Source organism: Boleophthalmus pectinirostris, unplaced genomic scaffold (genome assembly GCF_026225935.1).
Source record: "Boleophthalmus pectinirostris isolate CB_2022bp ecotype Guang Dong unplaced genomic scaffold, ASM2622593v1 HiC_scaffold_9, whole genome shotgun sequence".
Classification (NCBI taxonomy): domain Eukaryota; kingdom Metazoa; phylum Chordata; class Actinopteri; order Gobiiformes; family Gobiidae; genus Boleophthalmus; species Boleophthalmus pectinirostris.
Window position 1 is genome coordinate 13,366,609 of NW_026571541.1, and position 20,757 is coordinate 13,387,365.

Here is a 20,757-nt window from a genome sequence, read left to right on the forward strand (position 1 = left end):
AATATGGCATTGGACTGATCTATCTTGAATTTGTTATTTTATTATAGGTGTTTTTATTGCACAAAAAATATATGTGGTGGCCTGTGGTGGTGCCGGTCACATTTACTTTTGTAGCAATAAAAGATTTTACAGCTATATTATCAGATATTTATGACACAAGAATTATTTATCAGTATCATTTACAGCTTTTGCTTTGCTATAAATGACCATAAATATTGCCCTATTGCAGTACACCGCGTTACCACTAGATGCCGACACACACCCAACAATACGCTCACCTGTGGAATAAAGCCTTTTCCATCAGAGAGGCGTGTTATCGGCAGCTGGAGATGGACACGGGTGTGAGCAGGTCGGAGGCCACAAAAACAGTCGTGTCCACTGGGAGCACGTGGGAGGATGCGCCCGAACAGAGCCAAGACAACAACATCTCATCTGTGAACGCGCAACGAGCGTCCTCTGGGGAGGTACCGGCTACACCGACACTTTCAACATGGAAACTGAATGTATATCTTTCCATAATGTACAAAGAGGAGCAACCACACTATAGCTAAATAAAAAAAAAATAAAGCATGGGGCTGTTGAGTTTGCATAGACTGCATTTGACCTATAGGCATTGTTTATTAAAAACATGCAACTGAATCTCTACTTTTTTAGGCCTACAATGTGTTGAATTCGGAACCGACAAAGTTCCAAAATGGCTTCCTCTCTGACGAATGGGTTTTTGGTGGTTTCATCAAATTATTGTCGTGGCCCATGGGTTTGTGTGAGATGTAAGCTTTATGTGACTGCATGTAGCCTATGATTTTTAAAAGTCATGTCTTTAAAATAAATCAGCACAGTTTCTGATGGTAATTGGCACATTTGCTTTATTTTGAAAACAGACATTGAAACCATTTGAATTTTTTTTTTCGCATTTTTTCTCACAAGTTTGAACTCCTTGATAAGGTTGAAACTGGACATTGCACTCACTGAAACATAGGAAAAGTATTTTTTGTTTTTGCTCGTTTGATTTTTCATTGACTTTTTTCTCTTTTTCAACATCAGTGCAAGAGTATTTTTTTCCAATTCTTATAAACTGTCATAACAACATCAAAGACATCAAAAAGAAGCCGCCACACCTCTTAAGTTTTTGTGACTGCGAAAAAGTTCCTCTCAGAGGGAGAGTTCCCATCATGCATCTGGTTCGATGGTTCATGCTACTGTTCTCACAATTTGGCAGAACACAAATTGTCATGTAAAAGCAAATTTACATCAGTACTATAGCAGATTTGTATATTCATATATTAAAATGGCAACAGGTCCTTTAGTGTACATGTGAGTAAACACGGTTGTAAAAGGGGTGTAAACCAAGCTTGAAAGTCTCAAGCACAATATTGAGTATAGTTCATTTGGATACAGGAGAGAGCCACCCAACTGGAGCAACACATAATTACATTCGTTTATTCAAATGCGTCAGTGCTGTGTCTTCAGAGAGGCTTGAAAACTAAACTATTAATAACCAGGTTGTGTGTGCGTGCAATTGCAGACAGATCCTAAATGGTAAATGCTAGAAAAATGCGTTACAATCTAAGTATTTGCAACGCACTTTACATGTGTCACTATCCAGTTGGGTGCGTCTGTTCTACCACTAAGCATAAATAGTGTCATTAAATAAAATCAAAGCTTCGTCTTCCTCACCACCGTCATCAACAACACGTTCACAATCAGTTTCATCATCACTTTCTCTTAGTATGAGCCAAAAAACTCCACGCTGGAAACTCCCCCCAACATGAGAAAATCATTGCCACACAAAAATGACAAACAAATAGAAACGGACTGCCTTCGCGCTCAGAAGGCAAAGAGCAACCTTTTTAGATTTTTGTTTTTGTTTTTCGTTGTTTCATTCATTCTTCAGGTCAGGCTTAGTCGTCCTTGGAGTCGGGGGCGTCCGCTGCCTCTGCTGGGGCGGGGTCCTCGGGTTTAGACTCCTCTGCAGCATCTGAGACGAGGAGAAGAGAGAGAGGAAAAGAGAGGAGAGAGTGTGGAAAGGAGGGGAGAGAGGAGGAGAGAGAAAGAGCGGGAAAGAAGGTAGAGGAGAGAGAGTATGAAAGGAGGGTACACAGGCAGAGGGATGAAATGAGAGAGAGAGGGGAAGAGGAGATGGGAGAGAGAGAAAGGACAGGTGGGGTAGGGAAGAGAGAAAAACAGATGTTATAGCAGGTCAGATAACTGTGTTCTGAGTTATAAAAGTGTCCCTCTTTGGTGTCTTTGGAGGTTTATGGTGCATTATGGTGCAAGTGGGAGATATTGAACGTTCCTGATTTAGTTTGAGAAAATTGTTTATCCAGTTTTAAAAGTAAAGTATATTGTATGTAACATTTCCATTAGAGGATCCACCACCTGCTTGGTTGCATGAAGATGTTGCTTTGCCCTAGCCTGATTCATCAGCCAGTTTCACTTCGTGGAAACCGGCTGACCTCGCAGCATTAGGATTCATTCGCTCGACAGTAGGCGGCTACCTGTTTTATTTAACCACTCCCTGCTATTTGGTCGAGCTGTATGTAATGTGCCAGAACGCTCAGTGGTGTAATTGGCGGCACAACAGCAAACAAAGCAGAGAGTGAACATGTCTGTCAACGATCATTGTTGTTCTGCGAGATGAACTTGAGGATAGCCTATGCAGTCTGCTATCGCAGCTCGGGTTGGGTTGGATTGGCTGGTGCGAGGTCTACAACTTCTGGCGTTTTTGCAAACCGTCTAGTGTATTCTGATTCCTGACCTAGTCACTGGAGAGAAATGAAATTGAGCAGAGGCACTAGGTGTTGCCAGCCTGGCTATAGTTTTGCCCAGGAATGTCCCACAGTATGGCATGATATTGAGCTTGCTTTTTTATTAGTTTTTTGTGTGTGTGTGTGTTTTTAATCATAAAACATGTCTTGAAAAACATGCATTCTAGCTGTGTAAGAGATCGCCTCTCCACAGATCTTACCTGTTAGTTGGAGATAGATATATTTTATGCCATACAGTAGAACATGCAGGCCTAGCAGTTATATCTCCATGGAGATATCAGACCCTTCACCAGGATAGTTACATAAGTACTTCATATTACAGCAGAGTGAGGGCACATTGTGACAGAGAGGAAAAACTGGTGCTTAATCCGTTCGTCGTCTACTGATCAGCAAAAACTAAGATTCAAGATAAACGAAAGAAACAAAGAAAAAGAAAAATCACCAAAAAGTGTCAGACATGTGTTACTTAAGCTATTCAAATGAGAGGCAGCACACTCACATCTGTCAGTTAGAGTGGCTTACCAAAAGCCTTACTTTGGTGCATTAGTGAGTGACAAGACAGAATTATGCAAAAACAGCTTATACGCTGTGTTTGGAACTGCCTTTGAACGCACAGGAGAGCAGTTACAGCTTTTAAATCAGCTAAAATGTTTTAACACAACAAATCCAAATCTTTGTAAATGATTCAATATATGTTTCTCTATACATTAGAAATGTATACACTTAAAAAACTAAAATGTAGCCAAGTTAAGTACTTGAATTAAGAAAGTCATGATTTGAGTACTCAAGTAAATCAAGTAAAATGATCTACTAATGGAACAAGACTTTTAGTACTTAAAATATGAAAATACATCTTACAAGACAAGAAAAGTGACAACTCTTTGCACTTAAAATAAGAAACAAAATCTAATGTTGCTTGAGTTTGGTAGATTGTTTTAGAAGTTGAATCTACTCACATAAAGTAAAATGCTCTTAATTTAAGTCGTTTTAACTTAGTGCTTTTGTGTATAGATGTCCATATTGCTTTTTGCAGTGTAGTGTATATTTTGATTTTCCTTTATTTGAAAAAGTCAGAGACATCCAGGAATAAACGCCAATATGTCCCTTCCTCTTTTGGACATAGAGGGATGTGTCTCTCTCTCTTTCTGTGCTAAATCAATGGCAGAAGCAGGGCATAAATCCATAGCGCTGTTTGGACCTCTCCCAAATGGACTTATAAAAGAGAGCTCAGACTTCACACTTTCAGCCTCCTACATTTTTAACACGCTTACACACTTCACTTTCAAACAGAACACACAGGACAAGTCTTCAAACCCAGAGATGTCAGTACAGTTCAATAGTGCATTTAAAGCTAAAAGTGTTTTGTAAATATTATTATTGTAGGGTTTGAGCTGACAACGTGATGCATAGAGGTGAGCAAATTATGAAAAGATTTGTAATACATGTCCAAATAACTGTATAGCTATGACATTGATAGGCTTTGATTCAATCCAATTTTATTTCTGAAGCAAATGTAACAAAAAGGATATTTTAAAACCACATCGCTCAAATGCAAAAGTAGTTTATCTTGCTTTTTTAATCAAAATAATGTAACTTATTTATGCATATTTTTCAAATCTATATTCAAGGTTTGCATTTTTAAATAACATGTTGAGTTGTTTAGAAATGCAAACCTTCATTTGTAGTTCAAAATCAGTTAATAAATCAATTTGTCTGACACTTAAACCTCAACGTATACATTTAGAGACATGTTTAAAACATTTCTGTTGGACTGCCGTAACACCGTTTGAATATTGTTACAACAAAAAACTACTGAAACATAATTTTTGTCAATATCTCCCACCCACCTCTGACTAGCAGTATTCTCTCCTTTGGTGTCTCATATTTTGTGGTTTTGTGAACACAGGCCAGTTTGGATGATGCTGAATAATGTTTGGAAAGTAGGTCACGCAGTTTTGTGAAGCGAGAAACAGACTGCTGTAGTTATTTTGGGTGATACCATTTTGGAGGGAGTTAGCCATTGAAACTGTATATGTAATGTCAAAAGCAAAGTAATCCCTACATGCAAGTTATCTGATGAAAAATCTTTAATGTTGTTTTTGAGCGATGTGGCCTTTGTTGAAGGTCCTATTTTACACAAAATTGACTCTTGTGAGATTTAAGCCATGTTATAATGTTTTTTCCTCATCAAAAACATACTTGGAGTTGTGTTTTGTTTCATTTCATTCACACATGTTTGAGTAACCCTTTATTATTAGCCTACATCTACATCTCCAAAACTAAAAATACTCTGTCCCACCTTGTGATGTTGTGAAGTAGTTTTCAAGTTAACAGCTACCTTTCACTTTTTGTTCAGAAGAGATTTGTAATTCTCGGGCTGAAATTATCCAGATGATTCTAGTGAAGGAGTTTAAGAAGATAGTGGAGCACTTCCTGTATTATCACATACATGAGAGAAGAACTCAGCCTAAACGTGCAAGGTTTGAGTGTTGAATATGTGTGAATGAAACAAAACACCCCTTCACGTATGTTTTTTGATGCCGAAAACAACATTATAACATAGATCAGAAAATAGTATAATCTTCGCCTTTTAAATGTTCTTAAGAAATAAAACTGTGGGTTGTGTAGGTGTGGTGTAAAAATATTGAAATGTCAACATATTGTATCGTTTAATGTGATGATACAGTATTGATATCGGGGGCTGCTTTATTGATATATCGTCAAGAGTATTTTTATGGTATATTTACTAAATTATTTTGTTAAAAAGCTACAGTTTTGTTGTTTGTTTAGTGGAAGGAAACTCATTTATGCAACACATTTGACATAGTCACTGTTTTGGTGAAATTTTAATGACTTCTTGTGCAAAGTTAATATAAAACTTTGTGCAAGAAGTCAGTTCAGTCAGTCAGAAGTGATTTAACAAAGACTTTTAGTGTCACAGCCACGATTTAGCCTTTATTTTTTATTGAAACGTATTGAATCGATTTGAAATGTATCGTATCAAATCGAAAGTACACTGTATCGAGATATGTATCGTATCAGCAACTTCTTAATGCTACCCAGCCCTAGTATTGGCGGGGCTAACAATATTTAAATGAAAGCCCACCAATGTTACAGCTATACAGTTATCCAGACATCATGCATTTATCTAGTTCATAGAGCCTATTGAGATCAATGAAATCACAAAATCAATATTATGACGGTTATTACATTTTTTATTTGCCCTTTTCTTCCACTTTTGGGACCCCATTAAAACCACATCTGTAATATACCAGAACCATGTTAGGTCACTTCAGGTAGAATTGACACGCAAACCCTTTTAACCAATGGAGATGCTGCTTTGGCTAAGTGCCCACTGAGGGATGATTTCATGGCGGGGTGATCTCATAGTCCTTTAATAGACAGTGAGGTGGGCGCCGGGTGGGTGTGGAGTTGGATTGGGGGGGGGGGTACAGAGGATGACATCATGCATAGGGGATCGGGGTGACAGAGTGCGTGTGTGTGTCAGCGTGGATGTCGAGAAAGACAAAGAAGAAACAAAGCACGACTGTCAATGTTACGAGTGAGTCATAGCGGATGATCCAGGTACGCGATAATTAGCCTGCGAAAGCCTGCGAGAGCTTCACTTTGCTTCAGCTATAGCATCATCGTCCTTACGGTTTGAATGATGCAAATACAGTTTCTCTCAGAGCACTTTGAGAGCTTGTCATGGCCTGATTGAGTAAGTGTCGTGAAAGTTACAGCCTCTTATTACCGACAAAGTAATACGTCTAATGGCCTGTGGTAAAAGATACTTAGGACTTACTGGATGATGGTGATTTGTAAAATGTTGAAAGCATGTAAAAAAGTGACAACAATGAGATAGTGGAGTCCATTTCTACAAGTGGTTCAGTGATGTTTTCATCTCAACACTCAACGTAATATGGCAACACAAAGACAAATGTATCCTGATTTTGTTTCCTGAGTTTGAATTGTGTTTTTAGGACAAATTCTAAGACAAATTTTCAATTAGTGAGATTTCTGCCCCACCCAAATAACATGCATTTGCTCATAGATGATTGGTATAGACGATTAAAAGAGACAACCTTAACTTTACCTTAAGCTAAATAAAACATTTTACATTTTCTTTTATTTAAAAATTCTAGAAAGTCTTAACATTTCCATAATTCTTGGTCACAATGGCCAAGTGAAGCAAGAAAAACAGAAAATTACTAATACTGTGTCTGATTTTATAGAGGCTACAATACTTATTTGAGATCCTCATTTCTCATTTAATTTATTTTGAGGTAGTAAGTTACTTTGCAGATTAATGTGAAGCAAATTGATAAATAAACTGAGCAGTTCGCGCTCTGTTTGCTCTGTTCCACCTTGTTATGTGATGAGAAGGTAGTTTTCAGCTACCTTTTTACTTTTTGTTCATTAGAGGTTGGCAAATCCAGGTCTGAAATCATCCAAATGATTCTATTAAAAGTAGTTTAAAACACAGTGGAGCATTTCCTGTATTACCACATGACATCACAAGGTGGAACAGAGCGTTTTCTGTTTGAGAGAGTTTCGTTTTGTGTATTAAACAAAAACAAAACTCCAAGTATGTTTTAGATGAGGAAACAACATCACAACATAGATCAGAAAATAGTAGGGGTGTAACGATATCCAAATCTTTTGGTTCAATATTATCACGGTATCTCAGGGTACGATATTTATTGCGTTATTTTGGAGAGGCTCATATAACTGTAGATCGAACAGGTTTCTGCTTTTAAAATACCTTGATAAGATTTTGGTGTGAATTATTTCCATCATAATCTCAGGAATTCGAGTAAAAAGCATATCTCTCTATGTTGTCTGCACTGAAATGAATCATGGGATATGTAGTTCCCTGTATTTATAAGCTGTTGCTACTATAAAAGCATGCATTTAAGCAAAGAAACTTGTAATTTGATATATTGTGACAGCCTGTGATATTATTGTGAGACTTTTGACAATATCACAATATTTCGGTTATTGTGACATCCCTAGAAAATAGTACAATATGGGCTCTTTTAACTATGATCTAAAACCTGATGTATTTCAAATGGTTGCAGGTAGAATCCTTTGTTATCCTTGCTGTCCATTTTTGTATTTATAATGAGACTGCAGACAGCACCAGGCCTGTGTGAATATGCAGTGCCATCTCCTCTCACTTTGACAACTTGGCCGGATGTCTCTAACTGTAGCCTGCCACAAGGATTAGCAATGTGGGGCTATTTTGGATCAACCTTCTGCTAGCTTATGCATTATTTAAACTACTTTCTAATACCTAGTGTCCTTGTGCATCCCCTGTCCAAGATCTTTTTTTGTTCTTTTACTCAAGCATGAACCAAAAACTCTATAAATATTCATCTTTTGTCGACAGATTGTTCGCAAGCCAGAAGTCTCTTAATTAACGCTTTTTTCGTCAAGTTGTGTTTATTTATGCCAGAGTTTCCATGGAGATCGCGACCATCATTAATCATTCATTTCAAAATCGGAGCACCTGTTATAAGCCTCTGTGTAGGTTCACTCGGTGCAGGGCTCGCTATCCCATCGAGGTGGTAACCATGACGACGCAGAGACAGCGCTTCCTGGGTTGACCTACTTTTCCGTGTATAGTTTCTCTCGCCGTTACCTTCGACAATGTCTATGCTCTCCACTGCGCTGTTAACTACCTGTCTGACCCAAAGTCCTTGAAGAAAACATTTGAAGTTTGTGTCAAGTGTATTTATGAGGACACATTTTTATTGGGCTTTTGGTAACTTGAAGAAACACTTTTAGTTTACTAGGATTGGTTCAAGCTTAGTACGTACTCCTAACCCCTTAATTAAGCAAGGGTGAATCATTCTATTACATTATAAAGTAGATTTTGTCATTATACAAGGCTAAAAAAGATACTGTATTATTATGTAACTAGAGTTTTTTAACCTCACTGGTCTTTGATAAGCCACATGGGTTGGCTAATTAGACATGAATTGGTGGTAGTCTTTGAACTAACCCTATTACCATGTTACCTATGGCTTGCTTGAATCAGATTAAACATTATTTATAAAGTTCTTTTCATACTAAAATGTATCAGAACATGGTGAACTAGTTTCAGTGATGTTCGAGGAATACAGATGTTTTTTTCCAAATGTGATGTGGGTTAGAAAAAGAAAAGCCTTTGGTGAAGACATGTGAATTTAATATCAAGTATACTTTGTAAGAACACATTTTATTGCACTTTAACAGTTTCTTAACCTCCCTGGTCTCTGATAACTCCACGGTTTGGCTGTAATTAGACGTCATATGGTGGTAGTCTTTGAAATCTATTAGAAGCAGACGCCAGGTATTTCATCAAACATTTGAACCTGCTGCACCGTGGAACCAGGCGGTAATGAGATCATTAATTTTCACCTCATTTCTGTTTTTATTTGACTGGATGCTCGTTCAAGTGCCATTGGAGTAATTGGTGCTTCATACAGTGATGTAAATTACTAGAAAACAAACTGTGCAACAAACTGAGCACTTACTGAAAACTTGCATGGGATTTTTCATCAAATTTAAACTTCAGCAATAATTCATTATTAACAAACATTTTGCATCTGGCTTCTATGTATGCCTGTAATTTTTATATCAGTGAAGTTTTTTTTACATCAGATGCCCTACCTAAACACAATCCTTTCCCTTCAAGTCCTAAGGAGTAACTGGGTGTGTGTAACTTTTCAGGTGGAGAGTCTGTCACCTGCTTTGTCTTGATTATTTCTCAGTATGGAAATAAACTTGGTTATCACAATGGAGACAAGTTAATGGTCAGATCTATGGAGAAGCAAGCCTGCACATGGTAAGAACTGTTTTTCAAGATGTTTTTTTTTTTAGCTTACACCTGTAACTGAAAAAATACATGGCAGATATATTTAATGCCATACTGTGGAACATTCCATGCAAAGAAATAATATCACCATGGAAACAAGGAAGTAGCAGACCATCCATCTTAGAAGTTACATAGTACACCTTTATGATAGGTTTGTGTATTACTTCGCTTCAAAATCACTAAATTACTTTTTTTTTTTTTTTGCACTGCAGTGGACAAAATTTTAATGGGAGATATTGTAGTATTTGTAGTTGTAGTAACTTATACATTTTACTCTAGTTCAGTAGTGTATATATCAGTACTTTTATTGATTTACACATTATAAATATTCCTTCCTCCTCATGTTTTTGGTCAAATTCTGAGCTCATCTAACAAGATCAGTAAATGCATTTCTTTCTGTTCTTCCCGAGGTCTAATCCAATATTAAACATGATTCAAGCAGATATATTTGGACGAGAGCCAAAAACTCTCATCACGCTCAATGCACATTCATTTCCTGTGGTGTCAGCCAAGCACAACATTCAGCTTTATCTTTACATCTATGTTTATTAACAGTCTAATGCCGTATAAATAATGATTGAATCTCAGAAGTGCTCTTGGATAAAGCAGATCTACATTGTGTTCATTATTGATAGAGGCCTTTAAAAGCCAGCTGTGCCTTTCACTCCATCAAATATGCCTCGATGAATGCACTTGTGGGTACGTTTATTCATATTAGTTTTAAAGAGCATTTGTAAATACGGAGACAGCCTCTGCAGTGGGGATGAGCAAGGAAGTCAATGAAAATATTTTGATGTCATGCTCCAAAAAATTGCAAATGTGTAAATACATGGATTGTATCTGGGAATTTTAAGATGTATTTTGTTATATTACCACTAGGCAACAGGCTTTTTTGGTACAGGATATCATTGACTAAGGTGGACTAGTTTCCATGATGTTACAGGAATAAAATAGTTTCTTAAATGTGGTGTATGTACAAGTGTGGGTATATTTGCATATCTATAAACATTCTTGCATTAGGCTATAGATACATTTGATATTCAATGTTAGTTTCAACATGTTCTGGTTAGATATAGGGCTGTAGTTGACTTTTTGGTCAACTTAAGAAACTACTTGACTAAAATCAGGTGTGGAAATGACAAAAGCTCTAAATATTATTCGAATCACACCAAAATAAATCGATTTTATTGAGTTGTCATGTGATGGTCAGGATTGGCTTACATAAACAAGTATTTTTTTTAACATGAGCAACCAAAAAATAATGAATTCAATCATTCAAAATATCTATGTATAGAAAGTAATCGAGTCACTCCCAAAACTAGAGGACTCCATCCATTCTTCTTTCTGCTGTTGTGCTTATAAATTCCTATATTTGACTAATAAAAAATGTGGCTGCCAAAGATATTGCTGGCCTATTTATTTTACTAAATGACTAAAGAGCTACAGCCCTAGTTAGGTCTTGATATATGAGCATTTTTACTGCATATTGGCCAAAAAAGCATATTTCACGCCCTATGGTTTTTTCATATACATATCGATTCTTCGCTATCATCAATTACCCACTGTAGTCTGCAAAACAGTGACATTCGCTGCTTTGCTTTCTAACAAAACCTCCCAAATGAGAAAGCCTCTTGTTTGCACTCTGGTCTCTCCCACTGTACATTGTGCTGAGTGTGACTGTGAGAAGCGATGGAGCGTACCTTCTTTTGTTTGGTTAGACTCCTCCTTGTCCGCTGTGGGGCTTACAGCAGCAGGCACATCGGCTGGTCTGTCCTCCTCTGTCTTCTCTTCGCTCTTCTGCTCTTCCTCTGCTTTCTCCTCGCTCACCGGGACCGGGGTGGGCGCAGGGGCTGGGGGCGCCGTGGTGGGACTCTTGGCCACCTCCGCCTCTTTGGGCTTCTCCTCCACTTTCTCCTCCGCTTTCGGCTCCTCTTTCGGGGCTTCGGCCGTCGGGGAGGTGGCTGCCGGTGGAGCTACGGGAGATGGTGCTGATTCAGCAGGGGGAGCCGGAGAGTTAGCGGGCTTTTCTGGTTCGGGGCTTTTGGCTTGGCTCTCCTCCTCTTTCTTCGACTCTTCAGCGGGTGCGTCTTCCTTCGCTTCTTCTGTGCTCTTGGCGTCTTCTCCGTCATCCTCGACGCCGTTCACCACATTCTCTCCGTTGACGGGGGCGTCCTCTTCCTTGTCGTCTTCTCCGTCTTTCATCTTTTTCCGAGTTATGTGTCCGCGGAAGCTCGCCTGTATTTTGGTAGCAGCCTTGTGAGCCTTGTTGTCCTCGGGTTTGGCTGTCCCGTCCTGCTCGATTTTCTGGTCGGCATCCTCATTCTTCTCCACCTATAGTCCATAAGAAAAGAAAGCATTACAAAAACAAATACAGATCTAGTGGTACTTATAAAGGTGGAAAACTACTTGAGAATAGTTGTGGGAACAAATGTTACTTGTACTAAAAAGTAACATTTTTCAAACTCTAAAGATGTAAGACTTTATTGGCAAGACCACTACTGATGCCTCTCAAGATTGTCAGGAAATCCAATAAAAGAATAAAAGTAGTACTTGCAGCAGTGGCAAGCCTTGCCAACCATCTTTTCTTGTTTTTGTTTTGTTTTCAAGGGATTTAAAAACTATTGAAACTATCTCTAGATGAAATTCTGTAGATGGAAACCAATCAAATGTTTTGGGGTAATGTTCTTTTGAAATTCACACGAGCCGCAAGAGAAACAAAACATCAGCCCAATTTACATTTTTGGATTGGTGGGAAGGACCCATGGGTTTCAGAATGACTAGGACCATTTCCATAGCGGTTAACATTTTAAAACAAATAATTATATCCTTTGAATGGAAAAAAGTCCTAAAAATGCGGCATATAACACAAAACTGAAACCCATGAATAAATTTCTGCATAATTTCAAATTCCATTCCAGGTTCCATTAAAAGAAACTGCACTAGCATCATAGCGTTTCTATGTTGTTACTCAGGAAAAAGGAAAAATCTGGAATCAGTATAGGATATGGTACAGGAAAAACTAGGTCAGACAAAGCCAAGTTATTCCAAGAAGTTAAAATGTGAAAATAAATACATTATACAAGGCAAAGGACTGGGTGGAGAAAGGCAAAGGAGGAAGAGACACAAACTAAAATGCAAAAAGTGGTTCATGAGATTACCTGAGATACCTGGCTCCAAAGCTGTCCATCAAATACCAGGCTGTGTTATGAGGCTTAAACATCTAATGAAAACAAAATCAAATCAAATTAAAGGATGAATGAAGAGCAGTGACCGTGGCACACAAAATGAAGCAAAACATCAAAATATAATTAAGAAATAGTAGATTTGTCAAATAAAATGTGCACGATAAGCATTATAAATACAACTAATGAAGGCAGCGTATAGCTGTGGGGCAAATAAGAAATAATGCTTTCGCTGATGTAGTACTAATATTAGTCTGCTGAGCATGTAAGAATATATTTGAATTATTATTTTATATAAGAATCGACAAAGCAACACCATAAATGTGAAAGTAAATGAGTCAATTGTATAAATAAAAGATCAATGTCCATGTTAGAAGAACCAAATAACTAGATTTAGGTTTGAGTTTAGGCTTATCAACCAACACACAAAGCAATGCACTAATTCTTTATATTGGCTTTTACTATTGATTCAAAAGTTAATCCAGTCACAAGGGAATATAGTCATTTAGCTAGGCCCAAGCCTGTATACATATAAGATTAGCATAATTAAGGGAATTTGCCTAAGCCGCTATGCCAAATCAATACAGACACTGGCCACTAGTGAACATAAGAGAAGTCATTTTAATGTTTATGTATCTAAAGAAAGCAAAACGCCGACCAAGCTACAATATTTGACTCTGCAAGAACAGCATTTTTGAAGACAGTGTAAGAAATTGTATTTTAGTGTTTTCCAAAAGCGTATTTCCACATTGCCAAGTGTATCATTTCTAAGGAGAACAGTTGTAAGTAGCACCTTAGTCAGACGAAATAATAACACCACATGAGCACAGTGAAGTCCGACTGGCTTGGATGGAGTCTGTTGTTTGTGTGTTAGCTGACAAGGCTATGAATCCACAATGTTTTATGTAGCACTCAGACAGATTTAGTGGCAATATGAAACACCAGAGGACAATGTGTGTGTATGTTATTGTCTGCACATAATACATAGGACTGGGGTTGGAGCCATGTCAAGGCATTTACTGCTTATCCACATACACAAGACTGTCCTTGAGATACGATTAGGTGCCTATTTAAATCCACGAGATCGGTTCATTGAAGTCTGCGGCATCTGTTACGACTAATGTAATCTTTAAGACTATGAAAATGCGAGCGCTTGTTGAACAGTAATGAGGCATCTCTATTCAGTGGGTACAGTAGCTTTCTCTATGGCCTGGCATTCGGCTGCTAGGGAACTGCCGGCTCCAGTCTCCTCTCTCTCCCGCTCCCTCTCCTCAGCATTCACCACCATACCCCTCCCCACCATCAAAGGTTACCGTGACAACCGGAGAGTGCTAACTCATCACGGCGCTGTCTGCCGGTTGGTGCCGCGATGAAAGACTATATGTCACCGTGATTGGCAGCGCACCTGACCCCCTGCGCAAATCGGCCAATGGGAAGTCGTAAATCAGGCGGGGCAATCGGTGTAGCTGTTTGGGAGGGTGGGGGGTACAAGGGGTGACACCGGGGAGAGAGGGAAGGAGGGTGGGTGGTTGGGGGTGAATGGGTGCAGCAGTAACAGCAGGGCGCGGTGCTTAAAGGGGGGGCAAATGTGTGTGTTTGTAAATGCTGCCAGTATGTCACCCCAGGCTCTGTGATGTCTTGTTTAAGGTCAGTTTGAAATATACAAAAAGGCTGTTAATTTGCAATCTCTGCTTTAAGAAATTCTCCTTTAAATTTGTAAATCACACTTTAGATACTTTAGTTGACAGATTTTCACAATTTGCATTTGAAGTAGTGCAATTCTTGAATCAAAATCAGAAATGTACAAAATAGTCACCTTTTTGGTAGTAACTAAACTAGATGAGTGTAAAGAATTCTGTCCAAAGAATGACAGGAAGGGCATCTGGTATAAAAAGAAAAGACTTATATTCAATTACTGCTTAAAAGTGACACATGTTTTCTTTGTAATGCTTCAAAATGACAACGCATTCTTTGAATCGCAATCAACAATGTACAAAATAGCCTAAACCAGTGTATTCGTTGACTAGATGAGTGTAAAGAATCCTCTCCACAGAATGTGAGGAAGGGCATCTGGTATTAAAAGGAAACAAGGATGTTTCATTACTGTTTAAGAGTGGCATGCCTTTCTTTTGTAATGCTCTAAAATCATGATAGGTCTTTGTTACAGATGTCTCATTCTGCAGAGCGACTGAAATGGCTGAACAATACATCAAAAATTTATTTTCTCTGTGCTATGAACATGTACAGTATACATATTGCAAAAGCATTTGAAATGCGCCGCATCCAAGGCTTTCTTTGTCAATCATGATGATGGAAAATAACAAAATGCAATGAAATACACAGTGCAATGGAATCGAAGCAAGTTTGAAAAGCAATGTTTTCTGCTTAACTGTGCCATTTTGAAACTCAGTCTATTATAATGTGTTACTAAATGTTTAATAACAATATTGGCATGCATATTCTGAATTAACACTATCGCATGGTTGCTACTTACTACATTGAAGTGTGTTTTGTTAATATTAGGTTATTTTTTAATCAATAAATTCAGTACTTTTCGATATGGTGAAGCTTCACATTCACTCTATCAAAGTTGGGACTAAACCTGAAACTAAACCGGGACTAGACCAGGACTAAACAAGGCTGAACTGGAAGGAGTAAACTGGACTTAGATTAGGTTCAAATAAGAAACCACGTGAAGTGTGAAACCACGCTTAATCGAATATAGGGTCAATATTTGTGTAGCCTTTAAAACGTGATTTTAACTGATAATGATCTGAAATTGTGAAAATATACTGGTCTTTGCTTGGTCCTACTTGCAGAGACAAATGAGTCAGCTGTCCCATAATGCACAGTGGAGTGGAGCTATTTATTTCCTTTACATTTGGGACAGCTGCTAAACTATCCTCTGGGGAGCAACAAGGTTCAATTTAGATTAATTAACCTTTGGAGACACTGTTCATTTGGAGCTCGACTTTAATGTTTAACACATAGCACCTGTCCCTTGTCCATTCGTGAACATTCATATGCATGCAAAATATTATTAAAACATAGCTGATTAGTTAAGAAATATGGATGTATGGTATCTATGGCAACAACAATGAGGACGTGAACAGCAAACGCACTGCAGGCTAATTGGAAAAAGTGTTTCATTAGCGCCATAATGCAAATATGTGTGCTGCTCACCGCTTAACGAATTAAAGAGTCAGATCAAACAGCAAAGGGGGCTTTACTTAAAGAGGGGTGCACCTTGTCGCACAGTAGCACCTTTGGGAGACACTTGGACTGGTATTTATGAATGAAAATGTGTGCCGCACAAGTGGAACAGTGCCTGCAGAAAAGAGACGTGACCAGGGTTCAAAGACAGGCCATCGCAATCATATGGAGAAACAACACAGATTTTGGCATATTTTTAAGATTTTTGTGGTTCAGGTACTAATAATCTTATTTATCATGGTTCAGTGTATTTGACCTAAGCACTGTATCATGCATGTGAAGTAGAGAGAAACTGACAGGCAAGCATTTTTCAAGGATAGTGACAAGACAAATATCAATAATTCAAATCATGACACCACATTTGCGGGCAGACTATGGTAATGTCTATAGGGTCCACGCCCACATTTGAACAGATCACCCCAGCGGCTCAAGTAGTGGTGATGTCATCCCCTGTATTCCCAATCACAATCATGTATAGTGTAATAGCGTGAGTCATTGCAAAAAGCCAGTAAGTAATTCTATTTAGAGTTAAGTGCTTGGGTCAAATTTTGGCAATTGTATAAGCACCTATGAGATCAGGGACAATAAAACACCAATAAGTCACCAGTGTAGGGGAATACAAAGGGCGTGCCAGTGCTGCTGTGTCTACTTTGAACTCAATTTTTAATAGACATTTACACAGCAGAAATACTGGATTTTAGATATATCACTGTAAATAAGGGAAGCAGTATAGCGTGATATCTTTACCCTGACATGTGTTTTATGATGAAACCAGATTGGTCTCGGGGATAGTACAAATGAAGGTCCGTAGCAGGATTTATGACCTGGAGACCCTCAGGGATATAAGCAGTGGATATAGGTGGAGGAGGTGGCTATACCAATACACATGAACCTTGCTCTGTGGGCTCTAATATTGGACAGACAGTGACCCTGACGCGTACGAGATGGTTAGCGCCTCAAGCTACTAAATCATGTCGCCAATGACGTGGGCAGCACACATGAGGAGATGCTCAAGTGGCGGCTTATCCATGTGTTTTAGAGTGGTGAAAAATAACTGTTGCCATAGCAGTTAACAATTCAAAACGAAGTATTCTATCTTTTATGAATGGGGAAAAGTACTAAAAATGGCGCCCATGAAAGGAGCTGAAACACATGAATGAAAATCTTGTATTTGTTTTGTTCCAGTTTAAAGGACAAGATAAGAAGTTTGACAATTTAAATAGAAAATCTGTATTCAAGGGTTAATATAATTGTACTTGTGCTTGATCATAATGAATAGAGTGTTGATAAATGGTGCATATACAAGAATAGTTCATTAACCGGAGCCAAGACTAGACTCTTTTCAATAGCTCTGATTCAGTTGATTATATATGACATTTTAGCGGCAGAAAATCAATACAATTTGTTCCAGAAGTCATTTGGTATTACAGAAATAATGGGATTTGGAGAGCTGGTGGAGTACACTTCAACACTGCCCCAACATGTGCAGAGACGAATGAAGAAATGAATTAAAATGTCTCCAAAAATCATATTATAATATCACTAAAGTAATTATTGTATCTTAAGCAGTTTAGGTTTGTAATTAATTTTCAGTGCTAAAGTGCTTATTAGCCAAAATATAAAGCTATTTACTGCATTAGGCTAATTTTCTCAATTAGTGCATTTGCAAATGGTCCTATTTCCATTAGACACATAACTCTTCCAGCCTCATCAGCGCCTGTACGAGCAGTCTGCCTGTCTGTGTCCTTGGGTGGGCATCGGCTGTCGTGAGAACCACACCCCAAGAGTCAATGGCCTCACCGACTGATCCATAACTACACACGTACGCACAGATTACACACATACGCACCCGTACGCACAACCCCCGAAGACACTGCCACCTTCCCATGCCTCCTCCTCCTCATCCCTGGGCCATTAGGGACTTGTAGGGAGGAGGAGGGAGGAGAGCAGAGGTGCGTGAAAACTGAACCACGAAACCACAACTACTGCATATATTCTGCCTTTTTTGCTTTTAGTATTCTGCTCCATTCAAGTGAGAAACTGTGGTTTATTTGCCTCTTCGCTCCGCCCAGATGTGACACAAATGCACTGCCGCGAGCTGGAGGTGTAATTAGCTGTAGTTTCTGCTGTTGTAATGGTTTTGTTGAACGGTATTGCTTGGGTGAAATGTGTTTGGAACAAGTTAACAGGTGCTTTTGCTGTGCCTAGTATTGCTGTGTGAATTGACTGCCGCCTTTTTGCAAGAAGAACGGATAAAACCTCTGCTGGCATTATAAAGACACTAGATACTACCTACTTATTGATTTTTACATGACAAACTATGCCGTATAGACTTGTATCGACACCTTACTAATATATTCTTGGCTTGATTTCAATAGCTTTCCTTTCCAGACACTATAGACTGTCTACTGTCTGCCACAGCTTTGCATTTTCTCCTCCTCTTGTGGTTCAGCGATTTTTTTTTTTTTTTTTTTACCCTTGTACGTTCGTTCTCAAACCCAGCGTGCAAACTGCTACCCACTCATTTCGCTCTCCTCTCCTCCCTCTCTCCTCTCTCTCTTTCGCTCGCACTAGCAGACACAGCGGAGTACCACACCCATTCAGCCAGTTATCTTCTGCAGAAAAGGGGAGAGAGGGAGCGAAAGAGCGTGGAGAGGTGGGGGGATAGCTCAGCATTGGGAAAGAAATAACTGTATGTATGTTAAGAAAATAGCTTTTTTGCGAAGGGAAAATACACCCCTTTGCGACCAATAAGCAAGCATAAGCCGGTAGCGTGGTAACATCCTCTTTAATTGAATTACTCTCTCGCTGGTCGAACAAAAGGCTCCACAATCACCACATGATCTCATAGGGGCAGGGCAACAGAGAGAGAGGCAATGGATTTATGATGGACAAGAGAGAAAAAAGAAACTAGGAAGGATCAGGGCTGTGGCTATAGCTATAGGGATAGTGTTACAAAGCTACTGAAGGTGCTAAGCTAGATCTATACGGTGATATCAGATTAATTAACAATGTGGGTTCAGTATCAGTGGGCGGAGCTAAGGAAGGCAGACAAGGAAGTAGAGGTGGGTTTTCAGGATTGGTTGAAAATGGGTGGCTTTGGTCATGGCTTTCAAATTACATCATTTCTGTTCGTTTGCAGATCTTGAGTTGACACAAAATCTGTTATTTTTTCGATTTCACAAAAATATTCAATGTTTTTTTCTTTTATAAACTGCCATACACGCAAAAATAATGTGTCCTTCTCAGCTTCTCATTAAATTATATGAATTTAAGCTTCTTCAAAAAGAGTATATGGACATTTTTCAAAGTATAAGCGCTTGTATAGGACCCTGTTGGAGTGTGCACGTTGAGGGGAGGGGGAGCGCGCGGCAGCATTGGGAAAAAGCCGGTGCCTCACCCACATGGCTGCAGTGTGCCGTAGCAGCAGCAGCAGCAGTAGCACTGTTAGCAAAACCAGCATGTCTTTTCTGATTTTTTTTTCTCCAGTCTTGTTCGTATTCGCCTCCCACCTCTTTCTATCGCTCATCCTGTCAGCACTGCTACATTTGGGGGTAGTTTTCGAGGCACAATCTCATTTTCTACTTTGCTTATCTTTACAGCTACCTTCCCCCACACCTTTGCCTTCTCCCATTCTCACCTTTTCTTTCAGCTACCTACATGTGCTTTTCTGTCTACCGGAGCTCTTCCAGCGTGTCTGTCAAATTGGCAGTTCTAGCATCCTTTCTTTCTCCTATTGTCTCCAAAGCCGATGTGACTCACCCGAGCTGACATTTAAAAACAATTATTGGATTCCACTGTGTGGCAAAGCAAGCAGTTGTGTTGCCCATATAGACATTTTCTCATGCAATTCAGCCTGATAGAAAAGCATCTATCTGTGGCTTATCCAGAACCACCCAACGTGCTACTTTCACACCCTTTAAAACAAGTGCACACTCCATAGTCGCCTCCATTGACAGTGTGCACTTATGAAGCTAGAGGGCTATGATAATCCTTTTAACTCATTTATTCCCATTGTACTCCCCAGAGGCCACTGACACGATGGTGCCTCTCTCTCAATCCTTACCCCACCCTTTTTTTTTTTTTCTTTTTCGCTCTCCCTCACTGTGGAAAATTACTTTAGTGCTGCTAAAATGTCTGCCCAATGAAGATATTAAGACTTGTGCTGATTTGTCAATTAAGGAAGCGTTGCATAAAGGCTAATTGGAAGAAGTCATTATTACTGGAGTAGAAGCAAGCATGAGTTTAACCCACTTTGAACAGAGAATGCAGACAATAATATTTAATTAAATTGAACTTCTTTTGGTAAAGGATTCTGATCTGGAGTAAGTACAGTGTGAAGTCTGTAGCAGCATCTAGTCATGCGAGATAATCACATTAACTAGGCGTGTCTGGAGTCAAAGCAAGCCACAGCATTTTGGGTTAATCCTTCCAAAAACTCCAAACTTTCAGGCAAAATGTAAAACGCAGAGAAATCGATACTTTACCGGCTTGGTTCTTCTTATGCAGCACAGCATAGTTGTAGTTTTAGTCCCCGCTTTGTTCCTTTTCTAAATTCTTCAAGCTTCTTCTTTCTTCCAACTCTCTCTCACTCACTCTCTCAGTCTCTCGTGCGCGCTCCTCCGTGCACACTCTCTCTCACTCGTGATGGAGGCTAAGACGGGGCCCGGTGCAGGTATCACTCATCCCAGTTTGCGCGCGTCTCTTCAGCTAGCGGCTTTCTCACTGTATC

General features: G+C 39.1%; 1 protein-coding gene across 1 annotated transcript; it reads right to left on the reverse strand.

Annotated features, from left to right (window-relative positions):
• Positions 1–1,901: 1,901 nt before the first annotated feature.
• Positions 1,902–20,542, reverse strand: gap43 (growth associated protein 43). The gene is made up of 3 exons (XM_055147924.1): positions 20,513–20,542; positions 11,331–11,961; positions 1,902–1,978 (listed from the first exon to the last, which is right to left on the reverse strand). Exons 1-3 carry the CDS (start codon positions 20,540–20,542, stop codon positions 1,902–1,904), a joined length of 738 nt encoding a protein of 245 aa, XP_055003899.1.
• Positions 20,543–20,757: the final 215 nt, after the last annotated feature.

Excerpts from the sequence above, each read along its gene's own strand:
- gap43 (XM_055147924.1), bottom strand. The coding sequence starts at position 20,542 with ATGCTGTGCTGCATAAGAAGAACCAAGCCG. Across the intron at positions 11,962-20,512 it reads GCATAAGAAGAACCAAGCCG|GTGGAGAAGAATGAGGATGC; the intron begins GTAAAGTATCGA and ends TATGGACTATAG. Across the intron at positions 1,979-11,330 it reads GTCTAACCAAACAAAAGAAG|ATGCTGCAGAGGAGTCTAAA; the intron begins GTACGCTCCATC and ends TCCTCGTCTCAG.